Raw genomic sequence first — 26,061 nt, forward strand, 5'->3', positions numbered from 1 at the left:
TGTTGCTAAATCAATAGTTGTGGTTGTGATTCAAATTTATTTCCAAATTCAAAAAACTTACAATAATAATTATTACATAAAAACAAAATTACTTTGTAGAACAGATGTAAATGTGTCAAATGGGAGTAAGGTCACGTCACGTCAATCCATGTTTCTTGCCATTTTAGTGAAATTTTTATTCTAAATCGAACTTAATATGAATATTTATCTGCAAGAATAATTGCTGGGACAAGTAGAGATCGAAGTGTTTGCTCAATTTAATGCAATTGTTTATTTTAATTCTAAAGTAAGAAATATCGTCATAGGCTATTGAGGTCACTTTAATTGAATTAAATTTTCAGCCCTTTGATAACTTGTTAAGGCACCTTTTTGGTTCATAAGGTTCATTAGAGTTAATTCATTCAAATAGATTTAAAATAAAGTCGCATTCAAATCTTATCGAAATTTCTTCATCGTTTCATCGCCTCTAAAGAGGCTAAAAGAGACGAATTTGAATTAGGATCACACATGTGGGGTGAAAATTACGTCAATCAAATAGCTATTACTGATTTGGTTATAACTCATGTTGGTGACAATACAAATGAGAATAATCTCCTTTCTCTTACCTAAAAACACTAAAATCGAACATTGTTTATTAATTTGGTACATGATAGTGGATATTATCTCCATATCCTTCTCATGAAATTCATAAACTATCTTTTTACTTTGAGTGCATTTTCATTGTTTGAAAGGGGCCTTTTCTTGATCGGTAATAAAACATAATAATTTATCTTAGATTTTGATTTCGATATTGAGATGAAATTATTTGATAATCTTTTGATATAAAGTATAAAAGGTGATATTAAACCCATTACCAGCATCAGTTTATCAACAATTTTCATTAAAAACATTTAATTTCTAATCCTTTACCAAAACTATGAAAATGATCGTGACTCTCTTCGTTGTCTTTGCTTTTGCTTCTTCAGCTTTTGGTTTCACTTGTCCAGTTCCTGAAACTACTCGAGGTGCCGATATTGACAAAGTAAGTTCATAATAACTTGTTCTGTTTAGCCGATACGTTTGAGTTTATCCATTAATTCGGTATTCAATTGATTTAGATTGCGGGTCAATGGTATCAAATTAATGGAACAACTTTAACATCAAATGATACGTACATTTTCACTCCTCGAGAAGAAGTAGACTTTGAAATTGAAATTACAAAGCATACGTAAGTAAGCACAGTTCAATGATTTCAATTTTCAGTAATGCAAATTATTCATCCATCATCTAGTGGTGAAAAGTTTAGCGCGATTTGGTACGGCAGACGAACTGATAATCAAAATTTACTTAACATCTATTTTGATGTGGCAAAAGGTAAGTAATTTTTGCCTACTTTATATTACATGATGTGTGTTATTAAATTGACAATTTAACAATTGATCAATACAATACATGTATAAGAATTATTTCTTCATTATTTTTCATTTCAATAATTATTAATATTATTTTTTATTTTTTTCCAGAGGCTCCAGTTTACCTTTCCTTAAATGTAGTTGCTACTGATTACGATAACTATCTGGCTGGTTATCTGTGTTGGCTTTTTCAAACTGAATTTTTCTGTGAGTATCACTCAAGCTAACTAACTAGATGTTTCTAATGTAAATTGATTTTGTGTTGATACTAATTTAACTTTCCTATCATCACAGTCGGTAAATTAATTTTATCCAGGACTAACATCTTGGATGCTGACAAGTATGACGAGTTGGACGCTTTGTTGACTGATAAAGTTGGCAATAGTATTGTACCAAGTATTCAAAAAGACTAACTATTGTTTAATCTCTCAGTGATGACATTTACTTTGAAAAATTGAATTTCCCTGTAATGGTTGATAAATCTAAAAAACAAAATTTAAATAAATAAATAGAAATTTTTCATTGCATAGTCGAAAACTGTTTTATCATTATATGATGACCGTTTTATATTTTCAGCATCTTTTTGTATTCATGCGAAAATTTAAAGCTTAGGCACAAGAATCACTCGTCTATTCAGCCATGCATCTTCTAAGAAGCAACAATAAAATGAAATAACCAGCCAGTAATAACAGGAATAGATACCGAAGCCAGCCAGGTGATGGCTGACAACGGAAAACATTGACTACCCAGTCGAATGATACACTGACGCCATAAAATGAGCACACAGAGAAATTGTCAGATTTGGCGCAAATTTTGCGCTAACGCTGATTAAATTACAAGCAAAAAGATTCCTCCACCCAACCTCGATCCTACTCTCTCAATTATTCATGTCCATCTCCTTTAACCACTGAGCTATGAAAATTATTTAATAGATAGTTTATAATTAATGAGGTCTATCGTGAAAACAGAGATTAATACTTTTGTTTAAATGCGTTTAACACAATCAAACGCAAAAGACAAATGACTCTGGCGTTTTTTTTTCAAAAAATGTCTTGGTGAGCGTGAAACGCGGCTCAGTGTAGCAGTTTTCATTCGACTGGGTAACTGAAAGCTAGCTTTCAGTTAGTTACATTTGGTGGACATTGGCTACACTTGCTGGAGTTGATACAATTATCCGAGCTAAATGCGAACAAAATTTTACCGTTAAAAAAATCGATAAGAAGGACGTTGACAATCTAATCAATAAAAACAGACAAATGATATTTGTTGAATCATTGAATGTGGTTCTTGATTTTATCAAGTCAATTGTTACAGAGGAAAACAAATGCTATAACTTTCATTTCAAGGGCGAGGATAAAAAGTTGACTGGATACATGAAGATGGATGCAGATGAAAACCTGATTCCACCATGGTATATTGATGTTCAACTTTCGAGCAAATCTCTATAACCATTCATTTGGACATACATTGGTATATTTCACCTTAAGCTAATATCAAATATCTTTTGAATTTATAACAAATTCAATCAAAATTCTTTAAGTAATTACGTTGATTACTGAAGTAAAATTATAGCGTCGTTTGTTAGCCAGTTTATTGAAAATATTGAGTTACCCAAAAAAATTGGTACAATCTTTGTCCTCCTAAATAACTTTTGCTAATCAACGCAAAGTGAATTAAAATATCCTTTTCTGTCCAAATCTAACTTTAAATTTACTGAAGATAGACAGTGAAATAGACTGAACTGGGAAAGAGGATGATAAATTGAATCATTTCTCTTTCATATTTTCAACACTTCAATTTTCGGATATTAAACTTCATTTGATATAATGGGAAATCCAAGTTTCCAATTTACGAATAGAATTGCTCATTAGCAAGGGATCAAGTGATTCATTTGTAAGATCGCATGCATTTAATTTAAAAAATTCATTTCCAATTAGCTGTGTTAATCAAACTTTAATGTTCAAGACTATCAAGTTAGAGATGTGCTCAATTTGTCCTACCCATTGTATAAAATAGTAAGATTTGTGTAAACAAAACATTTACATCTGTTATTATAATGACTGATTATTTCATTTTTATTGGTGCTTCTTGGAAGATATATGACTGAATCGACGAGTGATTCGCCTGCCTGAGCTTTAAATTATAGCGTTTTATGATGAAAGTCTTATCAATGCACAGCGAATTTTTGCATGAATGCAAAAAGAAGCTAAAATACGAAACAGTTATCTTGCAATAATGAAACAATTCTCGACAATACAATGAAAAATCTCTTAATTTATTTAAATTTAGTTTTTTAAGATTTATCAACCATTAGAGAGAAAATTCAATTTATCCAAGTAAATGTCATCACTGTCAAACTAAACAATATTTAGTCTTTTTGAATACTTGGTACAAAAATATTGCCAACTTTATCAGTCAACAAAGCGTCCAGCTCGGCAACCTTGTCAGCATTCAAGGTGTTACACCTGGATAAAATTAATTTATCGACTGTGATAATATGAAAGTTGAATTAGTATCAATACAAAATCAATTTAAATAAAGAAACATTTAGTTAGTCAGATTGAGTGATACTTACAACGAATTTCACCCTGAATAACCAAACACAGATAAGCAGCCAGATAGTTATCGTAATCAGTAGCAACTACATTGAAGGTGAAGAAAATTGGAGCCTCTGGAAATAGAGAAATAATGATCACAATTATTATTTAAGTTGATGTTACAATGAAAAATAAAGAAGAAATAATTCTTATATTGTTCAATTGTTGAATTGCCAAATAAATGAGGTACACCATTTGATATAAAGTGGGCAAATATTACTAACCTTTTGAGTCAGTCAAATAGACATTAAGTAAATTTTGATTATCAGTACGCCTACCATACCAATACGCGACAAACTTTTCACCACTAGATGATGGATGATTAATTTTGATTACAAAAATATACAATAATTGAACTATGCTTACTTACGTAGATGTAGAACCTGGAACTTTAATTTCAAAGTCTGCATCTTCTCGAGGAGTGAAAGTCAATGTTGAATTTGTGGTTGAAGATATTATTAGTCCACGAATTACATACCATTGACCCGCAATCTAAATCAATTGAATACCGAATTAATGGATAAACTCAAACGTATCGGCTAAACAGAACAAGTTATTATGAACTTACTTTGTCAATATCGGCACCAGGAGTAGTTTCAGGAACTGGACAAGTGAAACCAAAAGCTGAAGAAGCAAAAGCAAAGACAACGAAGAGAGTCACGATCATTTTCATAGTTTTGGTAAAGGATTAGAAATTAAATGTTTTTAATGAAAATTGTTGATAAACTGATGCTGGTAATGGGTTTAATATCACCTTTTATACTTTATATCAAAAGGTTATCAAATAATTTCATCTCAATATCGAAACAAAAATCTAAGATAAATCAATATGTTTTATTAGCTATCAAGAAAAGACCCCTTTCAAACAATGAAAATGCACTCAGAGTAAAAAAATAAAGTATGAATTTCATAAGAAGGATATAGAGATATTAATCACTATCATGTGCCACATTAATGAACGATTTTTCAAGACCCATCGCAATAAGAGTATATCTTTAGAATTAACATGGCCATATTTCCTAGTTGAATCATAGCCTTTGAGGCAATTGATAGAGACTGGATTAGGTAAGTCCAAGTAACGTAGAGATGATATATCTTGACTGAAAGCACTATCATTATTATTATCATAACATGAAAATACCCAAGTCTCTTTGGTCCTTCCAGTGAAACATCATCGAGTGTTTCTCGGAACAATTGATTTACATCTAACAAGCTGAGACACGATCATGACTGATCGTAAATTTCTTTAACCACCCATGCTAACCGTCTTTTCACGGTATTGTCTATGTGTTGGATTGAGTGTTGGACAATATGGTGGACAATACAAATTGATTTGTTGCAATAGAAAATTTTCATTAAAAACTAAGCGGAATATCCTCATGATTTCATCGCCTCTAAAGGACCTAAAAGAGACGAATTTGAATTCGGACCAAACGTGTGGGGTGAAAATTACGGTAATCAAATAGCTATTCTTGTTGTTGATTTGGTTATAAATCATGGTGGTAACAATACAAATGATTATAATCTCCCAACTCTTTCCTAAAAAACAAAATTCAGCAGAATTGTATTGTTAATTAATGTGGCACATGATGGTGAATATAATCTCTATATCATTCTCATGAAATTCATACTTTATTTTTTTACTCTGAGTGCATTTTCATTGTTTGAAAGGGGTCTTTTCTTGATAGCTAATAAAACATATTGATTTATCTTAGATTTTTGTTTCGATATTGAGATGAAATTATTTGATAATCTGATGATATAAAGTATAAAAGGTGATATTAAACCCATTACCAGCATCAGTTTATCAACAATTTTCATTAAAAACATTTAATTTCTAATCCTTTACCAAAACTATGAAAATGATCGTGACTCTCTTCGTTGTCTTTGCTTTTGCTTCTTCAGCTTTTGGTTTCACTTGTCCAGTTCCTGAAACTACTCCTGGTGCCGATATTGACAAAGTAAGTTCATAATAACTTGTTCTGTTTAGCCGATACGTTTGAGTTTATCCATTAATTCGGTATTCAATTGATTTAGATTGCGGGTCAATGGTATGTAATTCGTGGACTAATAATATCTTCAACCACAAATTCAACATTGACTTTCACTCCTCGAGAAGATGCAGACTTTGAAATTAAATGGCCTGGTTCTACATCTACGTAAGTAAGCATAGATCAATAAGTTAGCATTTTTTGTAATGAAAATTATTCATCCATCATCTAGTGGCGAAAAGTATGTCGCGTATTGGTATGGTAGACGCACTGATAATCAAAATTTACTCAACATCTATTTTAATGTGTCTAAAGGTAAGTAATTTTTACCTAATTTATATTAAATGGTGTACCTCATTTATTTGACAATTTAACAATTGAATCAATACAAGAATTGTTTCTTCTTTATTTCATTGTAACATCAACTTTAACTATTATTGTGATTATTATTTCCCTATTTCCAGATGCTCCAATTATCCTTTCCTTCAATGTAGTTGCTACTGATTATGATAACTATCTGGCTGCTTATGTGTGTTGGCTTGGGGAGAATGAATTTCTCTGTAAGTATCACTCAAGCTGATTAACTAGATGTTTCTACATTTAAATTGATTTTGCATTAATACTAATTTAACTTTCATATTATCACAGTCGATAAATTAATTTTATCCAGGAGTAACACCTTGAATGCTGACAAGGTTGCCGAGCTGGACGCTTTTTTGACTGATAAAGTTGGCAACTTTTTGGACCAATTATTCAAAAAGACTAAATATTATTAAGTTTTTTCAGTGATTACATTAACTTTGATGGAGATGAATTTTCCCTCTAATGGTTGATGAATCTTTAAAAACTAAATTTAAATAAAGAAATTTTTCATTGCATAGTCGAAATCGTTTTATCATTTTACGATAGCTGTTCCGTATTTTAGCATCTTTTTGCATTCATGCGAAAATGCGCTGTTCATTGATATCGCTTTCATCATAAAATACTAAAATTTAAAGCTTAGACATATGAATCACTCGTCGATTAAGTCATACATGTATATCTTCCAAGGATAGAGGTTGGATTGGGTAGGTCCAAGTACCGTAGAGATGATATGTCTTGACTGAAAACACTATCATTCTCCTTATTATCACAGCATGAAACTAATCCAAGTCTCTTTGGTCTTTCTAGTGAGTCGGTCTTTCCAACATCATTAAGTATTTCTCGGCACAATTGATTTGAATCTAACTCATTAATGAGGATAGCACAGACTATTTGATCGGGTTAAGGCATGTTGGGTAATCAATGATTGTAAGATCGATTCAAATTGATTTTCAAATTCAATCAAATGTGATTAAGTTTCAATCCAATTCAATCCATTTTTATTTATGAAATTAATGAAATTTCCGTTTGAAATCAAGCATCAATCAATGAATATTTATTCGAAAGAATAATTGCTTGTACGATTAGAGATTGAAATGTTCGTTGAATTTAATTTAATTGTTGATTTCGATTATAAAATAAAACCGGCATATACTATTCAGACCACTTTAATTGTCTGAGCGAAGCTCGTTTAGCCGACCACTTTGAAAAATTACCAATTCTTGAAGATGATGAACAGAAGAAATGTGGCGATGAAACAGTGGTAATGCCCGCTCAACAGAGAGACATAAGCATAAAAAAATAATTTTCCAGTAAAGCTGTTCGAAAAATCTGAATAAAATCATCTTATTATCGTTGTTCAGTATAAATATATTCCAAGAAGACAATTTTACTCACCAGTGGAAATTATTCATGGTTTTTTTTTGCAAATCTAGAAAGAAAAAACTGCCTGAAAGTAATAACTTATCTCGAAAAATTCCGGAGATGAAAAATACAATACAATTAAAACCACACTTTGGCTTCTCAAACTTCTAAATTCAGGAGTTAAAGATCAGCGTATAATTAAGCAATACCTGAAAATGAATTATTCAACGTTAACGGATGCTGAGATGGTGAATTTACTTCCAATATTAGAACGAAAGTTTAATGCATGGCAATTATTTATAGGAGATATAACCCCGAATTCAAGTTGGGCCGACTCCCGGATGGTCGCCCTTACGGGAGTTAATTTGTGAAACAGTTTAACAATGAAGCATATTTTACCAGGTTCAGAATTTTGTATTGACCTCAAATTAATTCCTAATTGTTTTAAACTAATAGTTGCTAAAGGTTGTTTGGTGACAAGGTGACATGGTGTTGAGAAATGTCAAAGATTCTGTACTTGGAAAATCCTTTGTTTGTAAGAATAGAAAATGTAAACAAATTGATTGGGCTCGAGTAACAATTTTTGATGAGACCGAATTACCGATTTTAACTGTTTTACAAATCATTTCTTGATTGACTCAATGTTTTCGGTTGAGCGTGTCATACTTGACTCTCAATAAAACCCAAAAGAAAATAATCTAATGGATTAAGGTCATAAGAACTTGGAGGCGATTCAAAATCACTACGTCGACTTATAAGTTTAGTTGCAGCGTGTTGCGTAAACAAGGCAAGGGCTTAATTGGTGCAATGAGGAATGGCTCCGTTCTGCTAAAACCAGGCTGTTTCCAACTGATAAGGATATTTTGCTAACTCAGGAATGAAAAAGATTGAATACATTCACGGTAAGTAACCTGACTAACATTACTAGAGAAAAAATAGTGACCTATGAGACACTATGAGCTTAAATTAGCCCAGACATGGCATTGAGGATGAGCGACAAGTTGATTTATGTTTGAATGCTCTGGTTTCCTTGCTAACCAAGTCCTGCTGTTTTGTCGATTGTTTCGTCCCGTTAATGTAAAACGTTCTCATATGAGAACCATATATTTTTGGTGTCTAAAATTGTTAGACGAAACCATTTGTAGGAGCTTGGCGCAAAAACTGAAGCTTGCATCAATATGGATGGCTACTAGTTGCTGAGTATCCGTTGGTTTATGTGAAAAGAGTTTATTAGATTTGAATGTCCTCAATATCGACATTGGTGATAAATCAACAGCCGCTGCTTTTCTCAAAGAAATAGTTGAATCATTGGTAACCATCTCCATCACCTTGGCTTTTTCATAACGTTGTTTCGGGAGGCATTCAAAATAGCCAAAAGACTTGGGCAAAATACAAAATAGCCAAACGAGGAATGAGCTAAATACGCTTAAGCCAAAAAGTCCATGGGCAATAATTAACACAAACAAAAGAGGTTTAAAAATTAAGAAGTTTAAGTTTGGACGTTGAAATAATTTGAGCAGTTTTAACTTGGTAATAGTTTGAGTCTTCGTCTTTTCGATTGTAATAGAAGCTCGATATTGTAATCATCATGAATTTTGAATACGTGAAATCAACTAAGAACCGTGATTTAATAATGCATCAAAGTTTTTTGTATCGAAAGAAATCAATTTATGGAACCACTTCATATTGGATCTGCTGTGATAACACATGTAAAGCTAGAGGCTCGCTCAAAGATGGAATATTCATATTAAATGGTCAACATCAACATGAACCTGATTTTTCTGCTATTATACAACGTCAACAAAACAACTTAATCAAAGAAAAGATAATTTACAATCCAAATCAAACTGGACTAGAGATTTACAATGCCTCCACTCAAGCATTACAAGATGTGCTGAATATTAGTGATGAACAACTTTGTGCTTCGATAAAACCTTATATTTCTGTTCAACCAACAATATCAAGAGCAAAGAATTCTCTATTGCCTAAACTTCCGTTGACAAGAGAACAGATAAATTTACCTGTTAAGTTTAAAGTATTGTCAACCGGTGAAAATTTTTTAATAGCTGATGATGGAACTGACTATAGAATTCTGATCTTTGGAACTTTTAAATCTCATCAAAGAATGGCTCAAGCTGATAAACTCTTCATGGATGGAACATTTAAATCATGTCCTGAACTATTTGCGCAAATATACACAATTCATCTGGTGGTGGATAAATTGATGGTACCAGCTGTATATTATTTACTGCCTGACAAAAAGAAAGTCACCTACGAAAGACTTTTCCAGTTATTAATAAACTATGGTCGACTTTATGGAATTGTTTTCTCTCCACCAAGCTTTTCGATCGATTTTGAAAAAGCTACAATCAAAGCAATACAACAAAAATTTCCTGGCTCAACAATTACTGGATGTATGTTTCATTTCTCTCAATGCATCAGAAGAAATATGCAAAATCGGGATTAACAAATAGATGTCAACAAGAAGAAGTAGGTAAATGAAACTTATACGCAAAAACACTCAAGCGCCTTCAAAATTTGCCCTTAATCAAGAGACAAGATCTAGTACAAGTCTTCAAGACGATTGTAGCTGAAGCTCCTGATGATGATGATCTAGATAAATTATTGGAATACTTTTACGATAATTTCTTAAAAGATAACGCAAGATTCCCGAATGACATATGGAATCACTCAAACAATGATGGACCGCGAACTACAAATCACGTGGAAGGTTGGAACAGTTTACTAAACAATTCGAACAATATAGCTCATCCTAATTTATGGACATTCATTCAAAAAATCATGGAACAGCATAAATATCAAGAAAAAAAATTATCAGTTCATCTATCTGGCCAGTCTGTAATACGGAAAGAAAAAAGAAAATCGCAATCGAAAAACGTTTCTGTGAATTGAAAACTCAATATGAACAACAAAATATAACACCGATGCAATCGTACCGATTTTAGATCAAATAAAGTATGTAAAATTTACTTGCTAAACAATAATAATCGCAACTAATTGCATATTTCTTTCTACTGAGTAAAATAAATGCAAATTCAATTTCACATTTAAAGGCTAAAATTCTTAATATAAAAACATCTTCAATATCAAAACATAAAATATTGTCCATCATTTGGTCATAAAATTTTTTTAGAACCCTTCCGAAAAGACATTATTTTGATGCAAAAATGACTGAACCTAAAATTTTCTCTGGGTTAAATCCAAAAATCCGTACCAAAAAGCTCAAACTAATAATATTCATTTGGAATGAAAAACCATCGTCAAAATAAGAAATCCAAAAAATAAGATCTTTTGATTTTGTCACAATAATAATATTCATTTATAATGAAAATACCATCGTCATAAATTAAATTAAATTAAATTCATTTGGAATTGGTGGACAATCGTTGGTAAAATTGAAGTCAAAGTTGAAACTGGTCTAATTTCAACAGTTGAGGAACCTTATTTTACATCAAACTCTTTACACGAAAGGCTATTTTTAAATGCTTCTAATCTAACAATTAACCAACAATCAAAATGTAAAACATTGAAGGATTTTATTGAGTTTGATTAACACTAAAATCCTTCTGCATTTGGGTCTTCTGTATTTGGCTCTTAAAGCTTTTGGCTGTTTTGTATTAGGCTCATATGTTTTGGCTCATCTGATGGTCAATCCGTTGTTTCTTTCCTTTTGTTGGTTTTGTTTAAAACAGATCCTGTTTCTTTAAATTTTCGGACCGCTTTGAGGATCCCATTCAATGCCATTCCTTCCAATCCTTTACCTTTTCTACTCTCTGAAGGTCACTGTTTAACATCCGATAAACTTCCAGGTAAAGGGTCAAAACTTGAGTACGGTAAGCCATTTTTTGATTTATTTTTATTAATCAATTCAATAATTAATCACTACTTTTGTTTGTTTGTTTATGTTTATTTACAACACGTTTTTGCATAATCGATTTATCGATAAACCTCTACTTTCATTTTGTTCGAAGAGTAATAATAAGAGACCCCTCTTCAATGCTAAATCTTGTAATGAGATATTTAATTAAAACGGTCACCACAAGGTAGCAGCACCATTAAATTTGAGATGAAAATTGTTGAAGGGAAAAGTTTGATCTAATTACTCTTTGATTTTTTCCCCATTTTTTGTCTTCTCCTTTTCATCAACATTCTTATCATTGTCATCATCATTATATTATAATTCTTATCAAAGTAAGATAATTTTCACTTCTTACGCGTTACACCCTTTACAATGACTGATTATTTCATTTTTATTGGTGCTACATGGAAGATATATGACTAATTCGAGAGACTCGAATGCCAAAGCTTTACATGTAATTGCTGTAATGTATGTGTAATCTATGTAATGCTATAGCTCCATTTCTGATAACAACGGAAATACGAAAAATTATTTCATTTTCCGGTTTGGAGCTATATATAGCTTTACTCGCGGCAAATTTTATTATTCATTATATCGTCTCCAAACCATCTTTTTCTACCATCTTTAACACCGTGTTTATACCGTATTTCAACATTAAAAGCAAGGTTTTTGAACCATTAACATTGTTTTTTCAACATCAACGTGTTTTTTGGAAATTTTTACCAACTTTTAAACCAACTTCAACTTCAAAATCTCAAGGGCTGACACTTGATAGAGCAGTGGTAGATATAGGCGAAAATGAAAGAACTTTAGGACTATCATATGTAGCTTTAAGTAGAGTAAAAACTCTTGACGGACTTATGCTTGAAAATTCATTCGAAAAGAGTCGCATTGATAGCATATCTAGGTCAAATATGATGGTTTTTCGATCAAAATATATGCAGAAATTCGTTTGAATTTCACGCAAGGTTTTGGCATTAGGTTCTCGTGCTGCTAAGTAAATCTATTGCTTTGCATATCTATACAATAATTGATAAATGTTGATGCTTCATTATCATAATCCGCACCTATAACTATGTATTTTCTTTAAAAATAAAATAAAAATTCTATAAAAAGTTATTTCGAAATATTCATTTACCATTGTTCATTTAAAAAAATCGCGACGCAAGCACAGACTACGCCACTTCACGGCTGACCTAGTAGTATTTATGATGAAAGCATTATCAGTGAACAGCGCCTTTCCGCATGAATAAAAAAGACGCTAAAAATACGGAACAGTTATCGTAAAATGATAAAACAATTTTCGAATATGCAATAAAAAATTTCTTTATTTAAATTTAGTTTTTTAAGATTTATCCAGCATTACAGGGAAAATTCAATTCATCCAAGTAAATGTCATCACTGCGAAACTAAACAATATTTAGTCTTTTTGAATACTTGGTACAAAAATATTGCCAACTTTATCAGTCAACAAAGCGTCCAGCTCGGCAACCTTGTCAGCATTCAAGGTGTTACTCCTGGATAAAATTAATTTATCGACTGTGAAAATATGAAAGTTAAATTAGTATTAATCAATTTAAATGAAGAAACATCTAGTTAGTCAGCTTGAGTGATACTTACAGAGAAATTCACTATCCGCAACCCAACACAGATAAGCAGCCAGATAGTTATCGTAATCAGTAGCAACTACATTGAAGGAAAGGATAACTGGAGCATCTGGAAATAGATTGTCAAATAAATGAGGTACACCATTTAATATAAAGTAGGCAAAAATTACTTACCTTTTGACACATCATAATATATGTTAAGTAAATTTTGATTATCAGTACGTCTACCATACCAATACGCGACAAACTTTTCACCACTAGATGTTGGATGAATAATTTTAATTACAAAAATGCTATCTAATTGAAACATGCTTACTTACGTAGTTATAATATTACCAGGGACTTTAATTTCAAAGTCTACATCTTCTCGAGGAATGAAAGTCAATGTATTATTTAATGTTAAAGTTGGTCCAAGGATTCGATTCCATTGACCCGCAATCTAAATCAATAAAACACCAAATTAATAGATAAAGTCAAACTTATCGGCTAAACACAATAAGTTATTATGAACTTACTTTGCCAATATCGGCACCAGGAGTAGTCTCAGGAACTGGACAAGTGAAACCAAAAGCTGAAGAAGCAAAAGCAAAGACAACGAAGAGAGTTGCAATCATTTTCATAGTTTTGGTAAAGGATTAGAAATTAAATGTTTTTAATGAAAATTGTTGATTAACTGATGCTGGTAATGGGTTTAATATCACCTTTTATACTTTATATCATCGGATTATCAAATGATATCATCTCAATATCGAAACAAAAATCTAAGATAAATCAATATGTTTTATTAGCTATCAAGAAAAGACCCCTTTCAAACAATGAAAATGCACTCAAAGTAAAAAAATAACTTGTGAATTTCATGAGAAGGATATGGGGATTATATTCACTATCATGTACCAAATTAATTAACAATACAACTCTGTTTTATTTCATTTTTTAGGTAAGATCGAGGAGATTATTCTCATTTTAAGTTGTAACCAAATCAACATAAAGATTAGCTTATTGATTGACGTAATTTTCACCTCGCACATTTGGCCCTAATCCGAGTTCATCTCTTTTAGGACCTTTAGAGACAATGAAGCCATGAGGATATTTCGACCATGAAACTTTTCATCAAATCTATTTGCACTGACCCTAATGAATCAAAAACAAGTGCTTAAAAAAGTTATCAAAGGGCTGAAAATTTGGTTTAATTAAAGTGGCCTCAATATAGTGTTCTATTGTTCCAATATTTTCGCGGAACAAGAACAACGAGAAGAACAGTACAAATCGAAACAAAAAATTCTAGCGGAACAAAACACTAAAACTGAGAACGATTTTGGTGAAAATTTTAATTCATCAACAGATTTTGGGTAAAATAGGGTTTGACTTGAATCCCTCTAATGTTAATGGGTTACTTTAGGCACTCATTTTCTAGATTTGGGTTGTTCTGTTCCTAGGTTGTTCCTAGTTCCGATTTTTCGGAACAAAACAACGGAACAGAACAAAGAACAATTGTTCCTGGCGCTTGAGAACAAGAACAATACAACACTGCCTCAATAGCATATGCCGGTATTTTCTTATTTTAGAATCAAAATCAACAATTAAATTAAATTCACCAAACATTTCAATCTCTAATTGTACAAGCAATTATTTTTTAAATAAAAAATGCATATTGCTTTGTTTCAACCAAAAATGCATTTAAATGGCAATAAAAAAGGATTGAATTGGATTGAAACTTGATCACATTTGATTGAATTTGAAAACCAATTTGAATCGATCTCACAAACATTGATTTAGCAACATGCCCTCAACTCATCAAATAGCCTGTGCTATCCTCATTAATGAGTTAGATGTAAATCAATCGTGCCGAGAAATACACAACCATGTTTCACCGGAAAGACCAAAGAGACTTGGGTATTTTTCATGCTATAATAATAGTGTTTTCAGTCAAGATATATCATCTCTACGGTACTTAGACTTACCCAATCCAACCTCTATCAATTGCCTCCAAGGCTATGCTTTAACTAGAAAGTATGGTCATGTTAATTCTAGGGATATACTCTTATTTTGATGGGTCTTGGGATGTGTTTAAAATGAACAAGAACTGGATAAACCTTTCGTTCACCATTGAAAAAGTCATTCATCTAAACAAGCTAACACTTCAGTATTAATGATTGTGAGATCGATTCAAATTGATTTTCAAATTCAATCAAATGTGATCAAGTTTCAATCCGATTCAATTGCTGCCACTTTAATTAAACCAAATTTTTAGCCCTTTGATAACTTGTTGAAGCACTTCTTTGATTCATTAGGTTCATTAGGGTCAGTGCTAATAGATTCGTTAAAAAGTTTCATTAAAATCTTAGCGAAATATCCTCATGGCTTCATTGTCTCTAAAGGTCCTAAAAGAGATGGACTCGAATTAGGGCCAAATGTGCGAGGTGAAAATTACGTCAATCAATAAGCTAATCTTTATGTTGATTTGGTTACAACTCAAAGTGGTAACAATACAAATGAGAATAATCTCCTTGATCTTACCTAAAAAAAGAAAATGAACAGAATCGTATTGTTTATTAATTTGGCACATGATAGTGGATATTATCTCCATATCCTTCTCATGAAATTCATGTACTATCTTTTTACTCTGAGTGCATTTTCATTGTTTTGAAGGGGTCTTTTCTTGATCGGTATTAAAAAATATTAATTTATCTTAGATTTTTATTTCGATAATTGTATGAAATTATTTGATAAACTGATGATATAAAGTATAAAAAGTGATGCCAAACACATTAGCAGCAGTTTATCAACAATTTTCATTAAAAACATTTAATTTCTAATCCTTTACTAAAACTATGAAAATGATTGCAACTCTCTTCTTTGTCTTTGCTTTTGCTTCTTCAGCTTTTGGTTTCACTTGTCCAGTTCCTGAAACTACTCCTGGTGCCGATATTGACAAAGTAAGTTCATAATAACTTATTGTGTTTAGTCGATACATTTGACTTTATCCATTAATTCGGTATTCAATTGATTTAGATTGCGGGTCAATGGTATCAAATTAATGGAACAACTTTAACATCAAATGATACATGGACTTTTACTCCTCGAGAAGATGCAGGATTTGCAATTAAAGTTCCTGGTACTACGACTACGTAAGTAAGCACAGTTCAATGATTGCAATTTTTTGTAATTCAAATTATTCATCCAACATCTAGTGGTGAAAAGTTTAGCGCGATTTGGTACGGCAGACGAACTGATAACCAAAATTTACTTAACATCTATTTTGATGTGACAAAAGGTAAGTAATTTTTGCCTACTTTATATTATATTTAAATGATGAATCTCATTCATTTGACAATTTAACAATTGATTTTTATTTTTCCATTTCCAGAGGCTCCAGTTTACCTTTCCTTAAATGTAGTTGCTACTGATTACGATAACTATCTGGCTGGTTATCTATGTTGGCTTTTTCAAACTGAATTTCTCTGTAAGTATCACTCAAGCCAACTAACTAGATGTTTCTTCATGTAAATTGATTTTGTATTGATACTAATTTAACTTTCATATTTTCACAGTCGGGAAATTAATTTTATCCAGGAGTAACACCTTGAATGCTGGCAAGGTTGCCGAGTTGGACGCTTTGTTGACTGATAAAGTTGGCAATATTTTTGTACCAAGTATTCAAAAAGACTAAATATTATTAAGTTTTTTCAGTGATGACACTTACTTGGATAAATTGAATTTTCCCTGTAATAGTTGATAAATCTTAAAAAACAAAATTTAAATAAATAAATTTTTCATTGCATAGCCGAAAACTGTTTTACTATTTTACGATAACTATTACGTATTTTTAGCGTCTTTTTTATTCATTTTTCTATCAAAGATTGAGTCTCATCGAGATTTTTGGACTGTGTTGAAAGTAAACGAGAACTGAAAAAACCTTTCGATAAAATGAAGTTTGTTTTAACAAAAAATTTCAATGCTCCGAAACAATCACATTCATCAATGCATGAGGATACTAGGTGGGCATTCGCTACTCTTGCCGAAGTTGATACAGTTATCCGAGCTGATTGCGCACAAGATTTGACGGTTAGAAAAATCAAGTTGGACGTGCAAAGTCTAATCTCTAAACACAGACAAATGATATTTTTTGCTCCATTGAACATGGATGATCTTCAAGAAAAGCAATAAACATAAATGTGCTTCTGAAATAGAAGTCGATTAATTTTATAGTTTTTTCACTCAAATATTGGGTCTCATCGAGAACTTTCGGTATTAAAAATCGAAGTCCTGTTTTTGAAAATTCACTTTTGTATTCAATCAATGTCAATTCATTAAGTGTTTAATGTTTAGACAAATCATCTCTTGTATTTAGACTTACCTAATCCAGTCTCAATCCACTGCCTCCAAGGATATAACAAGAACACCAGTGTATGGATATAAACAGTCAAAAAGGGCAAACTTATTACGATAGATTCTTGAAAACAATTGGAACTTTAATTGCGATTTTATCTGTATCATGGGTTCGTTTAAAGAAATTATGACTTCATATCAGACTTAGGAATTAAGTTTCAACTGTTTTACATTTTTCCCACAGACTTGTTGAAGTTTAAAGTTAATCATGTTATATGATTAGTTAACCAACTACATTGAGTTCATGTGAGATTTGATTATCGTATTCATGCAATTTAATCCTCAAATATCAATCATTAAATATAACAAACAATAAATATCATAATGATATTAATCTCTAAGTTTATTATGAAATGATGGACCGCACAAAAATTTTTATGTAAACATTATACAGTTCAATTTATCAGTTTTTGATTCTTGAATCTATCATAAGATAGCCGTTCGAGTTAACCTGTACTAATTATTTGCTTGCCTAGCTGATAGATTCTGTTAAATGATGTTTAGTTAACAATTTATCCCGTTACTTGCTGTAAAGATCAAAACACTTTCGTGCTTCAACTTCTAACTCTAACTTTACTTTAACTAATATTTACTAACTTTATCAATCTTTTGAAATGTTTTCATTTTATAAAGGTATTACTTTTGTGCAAGAGTTGAATCTAAGAAGCGTCAAAACAAACGATAAAATTCGTTTAACCAAACCGACAAGACTTGGATATTACTCGTTCTATTACAATGATGAAAAAGAAAGTGTTTATTGTCCAGACAAATCATCTTTACGGTACTTGGACTTACCCAAGCCAGTCTCTATCAACTGCCTCAAAGGTTATGACAAGAACTCCAAGTATGGACATGAACAGCCAAAAGGTACAAACTTATTGCGATGGATTCTGGAGAATGAAACAATTGTGCGTAACTTCGATTACGATTTTATCTGTAGCAATGGTTTATTGAAAGATCTGATGATTTCTTCACTTTACTCATTTGATTGGAGCATCTCTGCTGTAAAAATCAGAGGTAAAATTATTCTAAGTAAGTCCGAATCGATTGAGAGGGAAAGAAGGATCTATACTCAATCAGAGACGGACAACAAATCAACTTATGCAGCTTCAAATTTGCAACGTTTGATTACGAAGAATAGCAATCAATGTTCTTCTGGAAGAGAAGGGGAATCCTTTTATGGCGTTTTTCACTCAAAGATTGGGTCTCATCGAATTTTGAATTCCGGTTATTTGGACTGTGTTGAAAGTGAACAAGAATTGAAAAAATCTTTCGATGACATGAAGTTTGTTTTGATAAAAAAGTTTAATGGTCCAAAGATCTCACACTCTATTTTTCAAGCTAACTCTTGGTGGTCATTGGCTACTCTTGCTGACGTTGGTACAGTTATTCGTGCTGAATGTGATCGATCTTTTGTAGTTAACAATATCGATAAGTTGGAAGTTGATAATCTAATCAATGAAGACAGAAAAATGACATTTTTTGCTTCGTTGAATTCAATTCTCGACCATTTCAAGTTGGTTGTTACAGAGGAAAATAAATGTTACAACTTTCATTTCAACGGCGAGGATAAAATGTTGACTGGGTACATGAAGATGGATGCAGATGAAAACCTCATTCCATTATGGTATATTGATCAACAACTTCCTCTTTAATCTCAATAATCATTTATCCAAACATTGTATTTCCATATTCAACAGATTAAAAAATCAAGAACGAAAATTCAAGTTCTATTAATCTACTGATTATTGTTATATTTTGGGACATGTAGTACTTCATGTAATTATTAATAATAGTAACTAGCATTGAATTAAATATGTGCAGCTGGTAGCAGCAATGTGGAAAACAGTTTCATCTTTTGTCATTTCCATCTGCAACTTCATTCCATTCATCTTGAAATAACAACCATGTCAATACAGATATAAAAACATGACAATAACAACTTAATTGCTCATTCCAGAATGATCTATGACAATTTGAATCGATATGACGAGTGGCTATTGATTCAATACAAGATTTTTACTGAATAATGGGCAATCGAATTGTACTTCATTAAATGCTTTTTTAAGGTGATGCTAATATATTCTGGATTTGAATAGTCGAAAAGGATCGAATTACGCTAATTACGAATTACATTGGAACATTTCATTTTTACATTTCCCAATGAAATTTTGAATCTCTTTCTTTTCTTTGTTATTTGTTATATTGTTCTTTCGTTATTTCAAGATACGATCAAATCATTAGATTGATTACTAATCCCTGTCAACAGAGTTTTAGCTAGCATTGAATCATTATCAATCTTCTGATCTTTTAATGATAACAACCCATGGTAACATTACGCTAATCTGCAAATAGTGTGAGTGAACTCAAGAGTCTCGTTATCTCAACCCTAACTGCAGTAACAAATAAAAAACGTTTTATATAAAATCGGTAGTTTCGTTAAGTGAATTTGCTTAGTGAATACACCTTTAATACAGTATGAGTTATTTAAATATCATTTTACAATTGTGAGTAAACTAGTCTAAATTTGAAATTCAATTTAAATAGGTACCAACAACATTGAATTAGCAACATGGACTCGATCGCTGAGAGAATAAGAAATATCGTCATTCACGAGTTAGACTTGAATCAATTGTGCCGAGAAAAACCCAATCATGTTCCAATGGATGGACCAAAGAGACTTGGATATTTTTCCTGTTATGAAAATAATGATAAAAGTGTTTATTGTCCAGACAAATCAGCTCTACGATATTTAGACTTGCCTAATCCAGTCAACATCAACTGTCTCCAGGGTTATGATCCTAATGTGAAGTATGGTCATGTTGTATCTAGAGATATGTTCGTATTGCGATGGATTTTGAACAACGAAACAACCGTGCAAAATTTTCCTTCGGATTTCATCTGCAACAATGGTGTAATGAAGGAAATTATGACCTTAAAGTTTAATAACTTCGATTGGAACCTTTCTGCTACCAAAATTAGAGGGAAAATTGTATTAAATAAGATCGAATCGATTGGTAAGAAAGAAAACATTGATACGCAATCTGAAAAGGACAACAAATCGACTTATGCGGCCTCTAATTTTCAACGTTTGATTACCAAGACTGCCAATGGTCATAAATGCACTTCTGGAAAAGAAGAGTGTTCATTTTATGGTGTTTTTCACTCAAATATTGGGTCTCATCGAGTCCTTCATGTTGGATGGTTACACAGTGTCGAAAGCAAGCAAGAATTAGTTAAACCTTTTGACGAAATGAAGTTTGTTGCAGTTAAAAAATTCAATGCTCCAAGAGCGTCACAGTCTGCTTTTCAAAGTAGCACTTGGTGGTCATTGGCTAAACTTGCCGGAGTCGATACAATTGTTCGCGCTAAATGTGAACAGGATTACACAATTAAAAGTATCGATAAGTTGAAAGTTGACAGTTTAATCAACAAACACAGTCAAATGACTTTTGTTGCTGCATTAAACAAGGTTTTTGATTTTATCAAGGCAATAGTTAGAGAAGAAAATAAATGTTATATCTTTTCTTTCAATGCCAAGGATAAAAAGTTAACTGGGTGCGTGAGGAAGGGATCAGATGAAAACATCATTCCTTCATGGTATATTGATTTACAACTTCCTAACACATCTTGATAAAGATCTATTGCTAATTGATTTTGCTGATTGCTGTAATAGCGATTAAAAAGGAAATTCGGTACAACATTTTTTAATTTCTTTGAAATATTGAGATACCAATAAAATTGATTGTATTTTGCTCTCCTAAATGATTCTGTAACAATTGTTACAAAAGACAGCTTAGCGGTATCGGCCATTGGCATAATCACTCCTCTGTAATGGCGCTATACATGAGGACCTAGTTGGACCTGGACCAAATTATAGTAAAACGACATTTGCATATTGAATTACATTTACTTATGACAACTAAATTTTGAATTGATCCAATAGCTCAATGTATAATACAGTATGAAATGGGATATTATATCGGGTAACATTGAATGTGAGATGAAGAGAGTATCACATCTCAGCCCTTGTTGTAACAGAAATAAATGTTTTGTGTTGCCACATCTTAGACTCATTTACAGTGACTTTGTCTTTAACAGACGATAAGTGTATTTTGTAACATAAATATACTTTTAAAGGTTATACTTGACCAATTCAACAGTATGTCGTCGAGGGTCCAGACAGAAAGTGCTAGTGTCATCAGTGAAATACATTTGGATCAGTTGTGTCAAGAAAAGGACGAAAATGTATATTTGCAAGGAACCAAGATTCTTGGATATTACTCGTTTTATTATGATGACCAAAATAAAAGTGTTTATTGCCCAGATAAGTCATCTCTACGGTACTTGGACTTACCTAACCCAGTCTACATCGACTGCCTTCGAGGATACAGCCCTTATATAAAATATGGTAATAAAAAGCCAAAAGGTTCAAACCTGTTGCGATGGATTCTTGAAAATGAAACAATTGTGCGCCACTATAATTACGATTTCATTTGTAACAACGGCTTGTTGAAAGAAATGATGACTGTCATGCATAATAAAAGAGATTGGGACCTTTGCGCCACCAAAATCAGAGGGCAAATTGTTTTAAATCGAGTCAATTCTGTGGAGGAAAAGGAAAGCATTGATGCACGTCCTGAAAAGGAAAACCAGTCAACGTATGTCGCGAATAATTTGATTCGACTGATTACCAAGAATATCAACCATTCTCACTCTACTGCTGGAAGGAAAGACGATTCATTTTATGGTGTTTTTCACACAAAGATTGGGTCTCATCGAATTTTACATTCAGGATACTTGGGTTGTGTTGCAAGCATCAAAGAACTGGATAAACCTTTTGAAGAAATGCAGTTTGTTCTAATCAAGAAGTACAATACTCAAAAACGAAAATCACATACACCGTTTCATGCTATCACTTGGTGGTCATTGGCTACTCTTGCTAGAGTTGATACACTTGTTCGCGCCAAATGCGAACGAGACTTTACGGTTAAAAAAATCGACAAGTTGAAAGTTCAGGACCTCATCTTTAAGCACAGACAAATTGTATTTTTTGCCTCATTGAACATGGTTCTTGATCAGATCAAGTCAACTGTTACAGAGGAAAATAAATGTTATAGATTTTCTTTCGGTGCCAAGAATAAAAAAATGACTGGATACATGACGGACATTGATGATAATCTAATTCCATCTTGGTATATTAATGACCAACTTCCTGTTGAATCTCAATAATTATGTATTTGAATATTGTATTTTCGCATTAAACAGATTAAAGAGCCAACAAAAATTAAAGTTTTTTATTGATCGAGTGGATATTGTTTCAACTTCGTATTATCGTTATGTTGTGTTAGTGCTTTGATTATCATTTTGTTGACTTCTAACATCAGCAATGATCATAATTGTGCTTCTGGAAAAGAAAATGTTTCACTTAATGTTTTTCACACAAAAATTGGATCTCATCGAATACTTCATGCTGAATGGCTGCATTGTCTCGGCAGTAGACAAGAACTAGCTCTTTCGATGTTCTGACAAAATCACCTTCATCGGTTAAAGCTAATGCTCCGGAAGAGTCGCATTCACTTTGGTAAAGTACATGTAGCCCGTGGTGGTCACTGGCTGCTCTTTCTGAAGTTTTAATAACTTTTTGAGTTGAAGGTTAACAAGATTTTACGATTTTAGATTTGAATTTTTACAATCTAATAATCGAACAAAACGAAAGATGAATTTTTTGTTTCATTACTACAGAACACTTCAGTTAAGCCTCGAGCTTCAGAGTGATGGTAATAATGAAAAAGTGTTGATCTTCGTAATTAAGTCTTGAGTGCACAAGCAATTAGTTGTAAGTTATCGTTAAACAAGTTTAATATACAGTTATTATTGATAAACCTGGTTTGAGGAGGACCGGAGCAAATATGGTCAACTTTATGGGTCAAAACGCTTTAGTCATGGGTCTAACCATTAGATCACCAGACTCTTCGACATTGAATGAGCTGAGTTGCTTTATTTCCTGGTAAAGGTGATTCATCTCTAACCTTAAACTGTTTACGACTTTAATCAAGTATCTAATTGCCACTTACAGCTAATTTAATCTGTTTAGAAATTAAAGTTTTAAACAATTTTTCCCACAGTCCTAATGAAGTATTGAGTTAATCAAATTAAATCTATTGATAACAAAGCTGAACAATTAATATAATTGATTTTTATTCTAGAAATTGGTTATACGGATTATTACCAAAGAGAAATTGAATATTTTGTAAAAACAAAAACACAGCATTCAATCAGCCATGTTTTCACCTTTGACTGTTTGGTTAAGATCATTAGATAGACGTTAGAGTTTACCTTTTAGCCACATGATGTACCATCACATTTTATATAAAAGAAGTAATTTTGTTTAGTGAATTTGCTTAGTGAATTCATCTTTAATACAGTATATACCATTTTACAATTGTGCTTAAACGAATCTTTTGAAATTCAATTTAAATAAGTGCCAACGACATTGAATCAGCAACATGGACTCAATCGTTGAGAGAATAAGAAATATCGTCATTCACGAGTTGGATGTGAAGCAAATGCGCCTTGATAATGTTGTACTGGATGGACCAAAGAGACTTGGAAGTTTTTCATGCTATGATAATAATAATGGTAGTGTTTACTGTCCAGACGAATCATCTATACGGTACCTGGACTTACCCAATCCAGTCAATATCAACTGTCTACAAGGATACGACCCTAATGTAAAGTATGGCCATATTATTTCTAGAGATATGCTTGTGTTGCGATGGGTCTTGAACCATGAAGAAAAAATGAAAAAGTTTCCTTCTGATTTCATCGTTAACAATGGTTTAATGAAAGACATGATGCTTGTTAGGTATTGTGATTTAGACTGGAACATTTCCGCGACCAAAATCAGAGGGAAAATTGTATTAAATAAGATCGAATCGATTGAACTGAAAGATCGGATTGCCAATCAATCTGATATCAACAATAAATCGACTTATACAGCTTTTAATTTACAAAGGCTGATTACTAAAAACAATTATGAGGATGAATGTTCTTCTGGGAAAGAAATGAGTTCATTTTATGGTGTTTTTCACACCAAGATTGGCTCTCATCAGATACTTCATGCTGGATGGTTACACGGTGTCGAAAGTAAACAGGAACTGGATAAACCATTTGAGGAAATGAAGTTCATTCTGATTAAAAAGTTCAATGCTCCAAGAGAGTCGCATTCGTTTTGGCAAAGTAGCACATGGTGGTCATTGGCTAAACTTGCTGGACTCGATACGATAGTCCGTGCTAAATTTGATAAAGATTTCATAGTTAAAAGTATCGATAAGTTGGAAGTTGATACTTTAACCAACAAAAGATTTAAAATGACGTTCGTTGCTTCATTGGACAAGGTTTTGGATTTCATCAAAACAATTGTTACTGAAGAAAATAAATGTTATAACTTTAGTTTCAATGGTAAGGATAAAAAGCTTATTGGATACATGAAGATAGGACCAGATGAAAACCTGATTCCTTCATGGTTTACAGATGTAAAACTTGTTAGCAAATCTTAATCCATTGCATAATAGTTCATTGTACCGCAAGTATTTTTTGAATAAATTATTTTTTGTTATCAAAGAGTTATTGTTAATTTACTTTGTTGAATGTTGTGTTATTTTTCAGTTTCAAGTCTTCACAAGTTTGTCGGTTTGTTAGTCGGTTTATTCAAAATTTTAAGTAGGACAACAAAAACTGGTATAATTTTTACCCAAATCATCGGATCAACCAAAAGTAAATTATAATATCCTTTTCTGCCATAATTAAAAAGAATAGACTTTCATTTTGAAATTAACTCAAGACAGAGAAATAGAAGGATCTGCAAAAGAGGATAATAAATTGAATCATTTTCACAAAATTTAGCATCCAATAAGCATGTTTCAAACTCACATGTACCGTTGAGATCATAAGATAGACGTTGAGTATTTTTTTCCAAGTCCACAATCATTTGCTAATTTGGTTAAAATTAATCATCAATTAGCTGTTAGCCAACTTAGTCAATGTAAAACTAACTTGGACTAGAGGATTAATGACGATAATTAAAATACAAATTATGTTAGCCACTAGATTGTGATTCACCAGCTATCAGTCCATCCAGCCTTCAAAAAACATCGGCAACTCAGCTTATATTATGAAATCAACTATTCATTAATAGTGATTAATGAATCAATTCTTTAAAAGCCATTCGCTGTGGAATAAATGATCAGGATTAAAGGTCTCCTTATTTACTAAGTACATTATACATTCAATTTATAAGTGAATCATCAAAATTTTAACTTTGAAATTTTGTCTTTAAGTGAAAGTACTTTTGTAGAGAAAGAGTTGGACCTAAAATGTGTCAGGATAAACCAAAATATTTGTTTGGACGAACCAATAAGACTTGGATATTTCTCATTCTATCGCAATGAGGAAAAGGAAAGCGTTTATTGTCCAGAC

At 32.0% G+C, this 26,061-nt stretch overlaps 8 protein-coding genes across 10 annotated transcripts; 6 read left to right on the forward strand and 2 right to left on the reverse strand.

The window, feature by feature from the left end:
• The first annotated feature begins 868 nt into the window (after positions 1-868).
• Positions 869-1,920, forward strand: LOC107367180 (uncharacterized). Its single transcript, XM_015934861.3, has 5 exons — positions 869-1,021; positions 1,098-1,207; positions 1,271-1,353; positions 1,503-1,598; positions 1,686-1,920. The coding sequence occupies exons 1-5, from the start codon at positions 917-919 to the stop codon at positions 1,802-1,804; spliced, it is 513 nt and encodes a 170-aa protein (XP_015790347.2). The 5' UTR covers positions 869-916; the 3' UTR covers positions 1,805-1,920.
• Positions 1,921-3,674: 1,754 nt separating this feature from the next.
• LOC107367159 (uncharacterized) lies at positions 3,675-4,728 on the reverse strand. The gene is made up of 5 exons (XM_025161897.2): positions 4,557-4,728; positions 4,359-4,480; positions 4,213-4,295; positions 3,967-4,062; positions 3,675-3,878 (listed from the first exon to the last, which is right to left on the reverse strand). Exons 1-5 carry the CDS (start codon positions 4,659-4,661, stop codon positions 3,760-3,762), a joined length of 525 nt encoding a protein of 174 aa, XP_025017665.2. The 5' UTR covers positions 4,662-4,728; the 3' UTR covers positions 3,675-3,759.
• A 1,039-nt stretch (positions 4,729-5,767) lies between these two features.
• LOC107367181 (lopap-like) lies at positions 5,768-6,859 on the forward strand. Its single transcript, XM_025161895.2, has 5 exons — positions 5,768-5,949; positions 6,026-6,147; positions 6,212-6,294; positions 6,444-6,539; positions 6,628-6,859. The coding sequence occupies exons 1-5, from the start codon at positions 5,845-5,847 to the stop codon at positions 6,753-6,755; spliced, it is 534 nt and encodes a 177-aa protein (XP_025017663.2). The 5' UTR covers positions 5,768-5,844; the 3' UTR covers positions 6,756-6,859.
• Positions 6,860-12,894: 6,035 nt separating this feature from the next.
• Positions 12,895-13,991, reverse strand: LOC149094445 (uncharacterized). Of its 3 annotated transcripts, none has more exons than XM_089267147.1 (5): positions 13,707-13,991; positions 13,512-13,630; positions 13,366-13,448; positions 13,205-13,300; positions 12,895-13,123 (listed from the first exon to the last, which is right to left on the reverse strand). In XM_089267147.1, exons 1-5 carry the CDS (start codon positions 13,809-13,811, stop codon positions 13,005-13,007), a joined length of 522 nt encoding a protein of 173 aa, XP_089123273.1. In that variant the 5' UTR covers positions 13,812-13,991; the 3' UTR covers positions 12,895-13,004. The 3 variants fall into 3 exon arrangements, with proteins under 3 accessions (XP_089123273.1, XP_089123279.1, XP_089123274.1); XM_089267153.1 differs by having other exon boundaries at positions 13,205-13,270; positions 13,707-13,989; XM_089267148.1 differs by having other exon boundaries at positions 13,205-13,291; positions 13,707-13,989.
• A 1,964-nt stretch (positions 13,992-15,955) lies between these two features.
• LOC107367185 (uncharacterized) lies at positions 15,956-16,974 on the forward strand. The gene is made up of 5 exons (XM_015934863.3): positions 15,956-16,127; positions 16,204-16,319; positions 16,383-16,465; positions 16,559-16,654; positions 16,743-16,974. Exons 1-5 carry the CDS (start codon positions 16,023-16,025, stop codon positions 16,859-16,861), a joined length of 519 nt encoding a protein of 172 aa, XP_015790349.2. The 5' UTR covers positions 15,956-16,022; the 3' UTR covers positions 16,862-16,974.
• A 1,220-nt stretch (positions 16,975-18,194) lies between these two features.
• On the forward strand, positions 18,195-19,235 carry LOC112539421 (decapping and exoribonuclease protein-like). Its single transcript, XM_025161918.2, has one exon. The coding sequence runs from the start codon at positions 18,195-18,197 to the stop codon at positions 19,233-19,235; it is 1,041 nt and encodes a 346-aa protein (XP_025017686.2).
• A 664-nt stretch (positions 19,236-19,899) lies between these two features.
• On the forward strand, positions 19,900-21,345 carry LOC149094446 (decapping and exoribonuclease protein Rai1-like). The gene has a single exon (XM_089266203.1). It carries the CDS (start codon positions 20,153-20,155, stop codon positions 21,212-21,214), a length of 1,062 nt encoding a protein of 353 aa, XP_089122329.1. The 5' UTR covers positions 19,900-20,152; the 3' UTR covers positions 21,215-21,345.
• A 2,242-nt stretch (positions 21,346-23,587) lies between these two features.
• LOC107367381 (decapping and exoribonuclease protein Rai1) lies at positions 23,588-25,206 on the forward strand. The gene has a single exon (XM_025161894.2). It carries the CDS (start codon positions 24,090-24,092, stop codon positions 25,140-25,142), a length of 1,053 nt encoding a protein of 350 aa, XP_025017662.2. The 5' UTR covers positions 23,588-24,089; the 3' UTR covers positions 25,143-25,206.
• The last annotated feature ends 855 nt before the right edge of the window (positions 25,207-26,061 follow it).

This window comes from Tetranychus urticae, chromosome 1 (assembly GCF_039701765.1).
Source record: "Tetranychus urticae isolate SD_2017Ah chromosome 1, NJAU_TeUrti_SD_1.0, whole genome shotgun sequence".
NCBI classification, from domain to species: Eukaryota; Metazoa; Arthropoda; class Arachnida; order Trombidiformes; family Tetranychidae; genus Tetranychus; species Tetranychus urticae.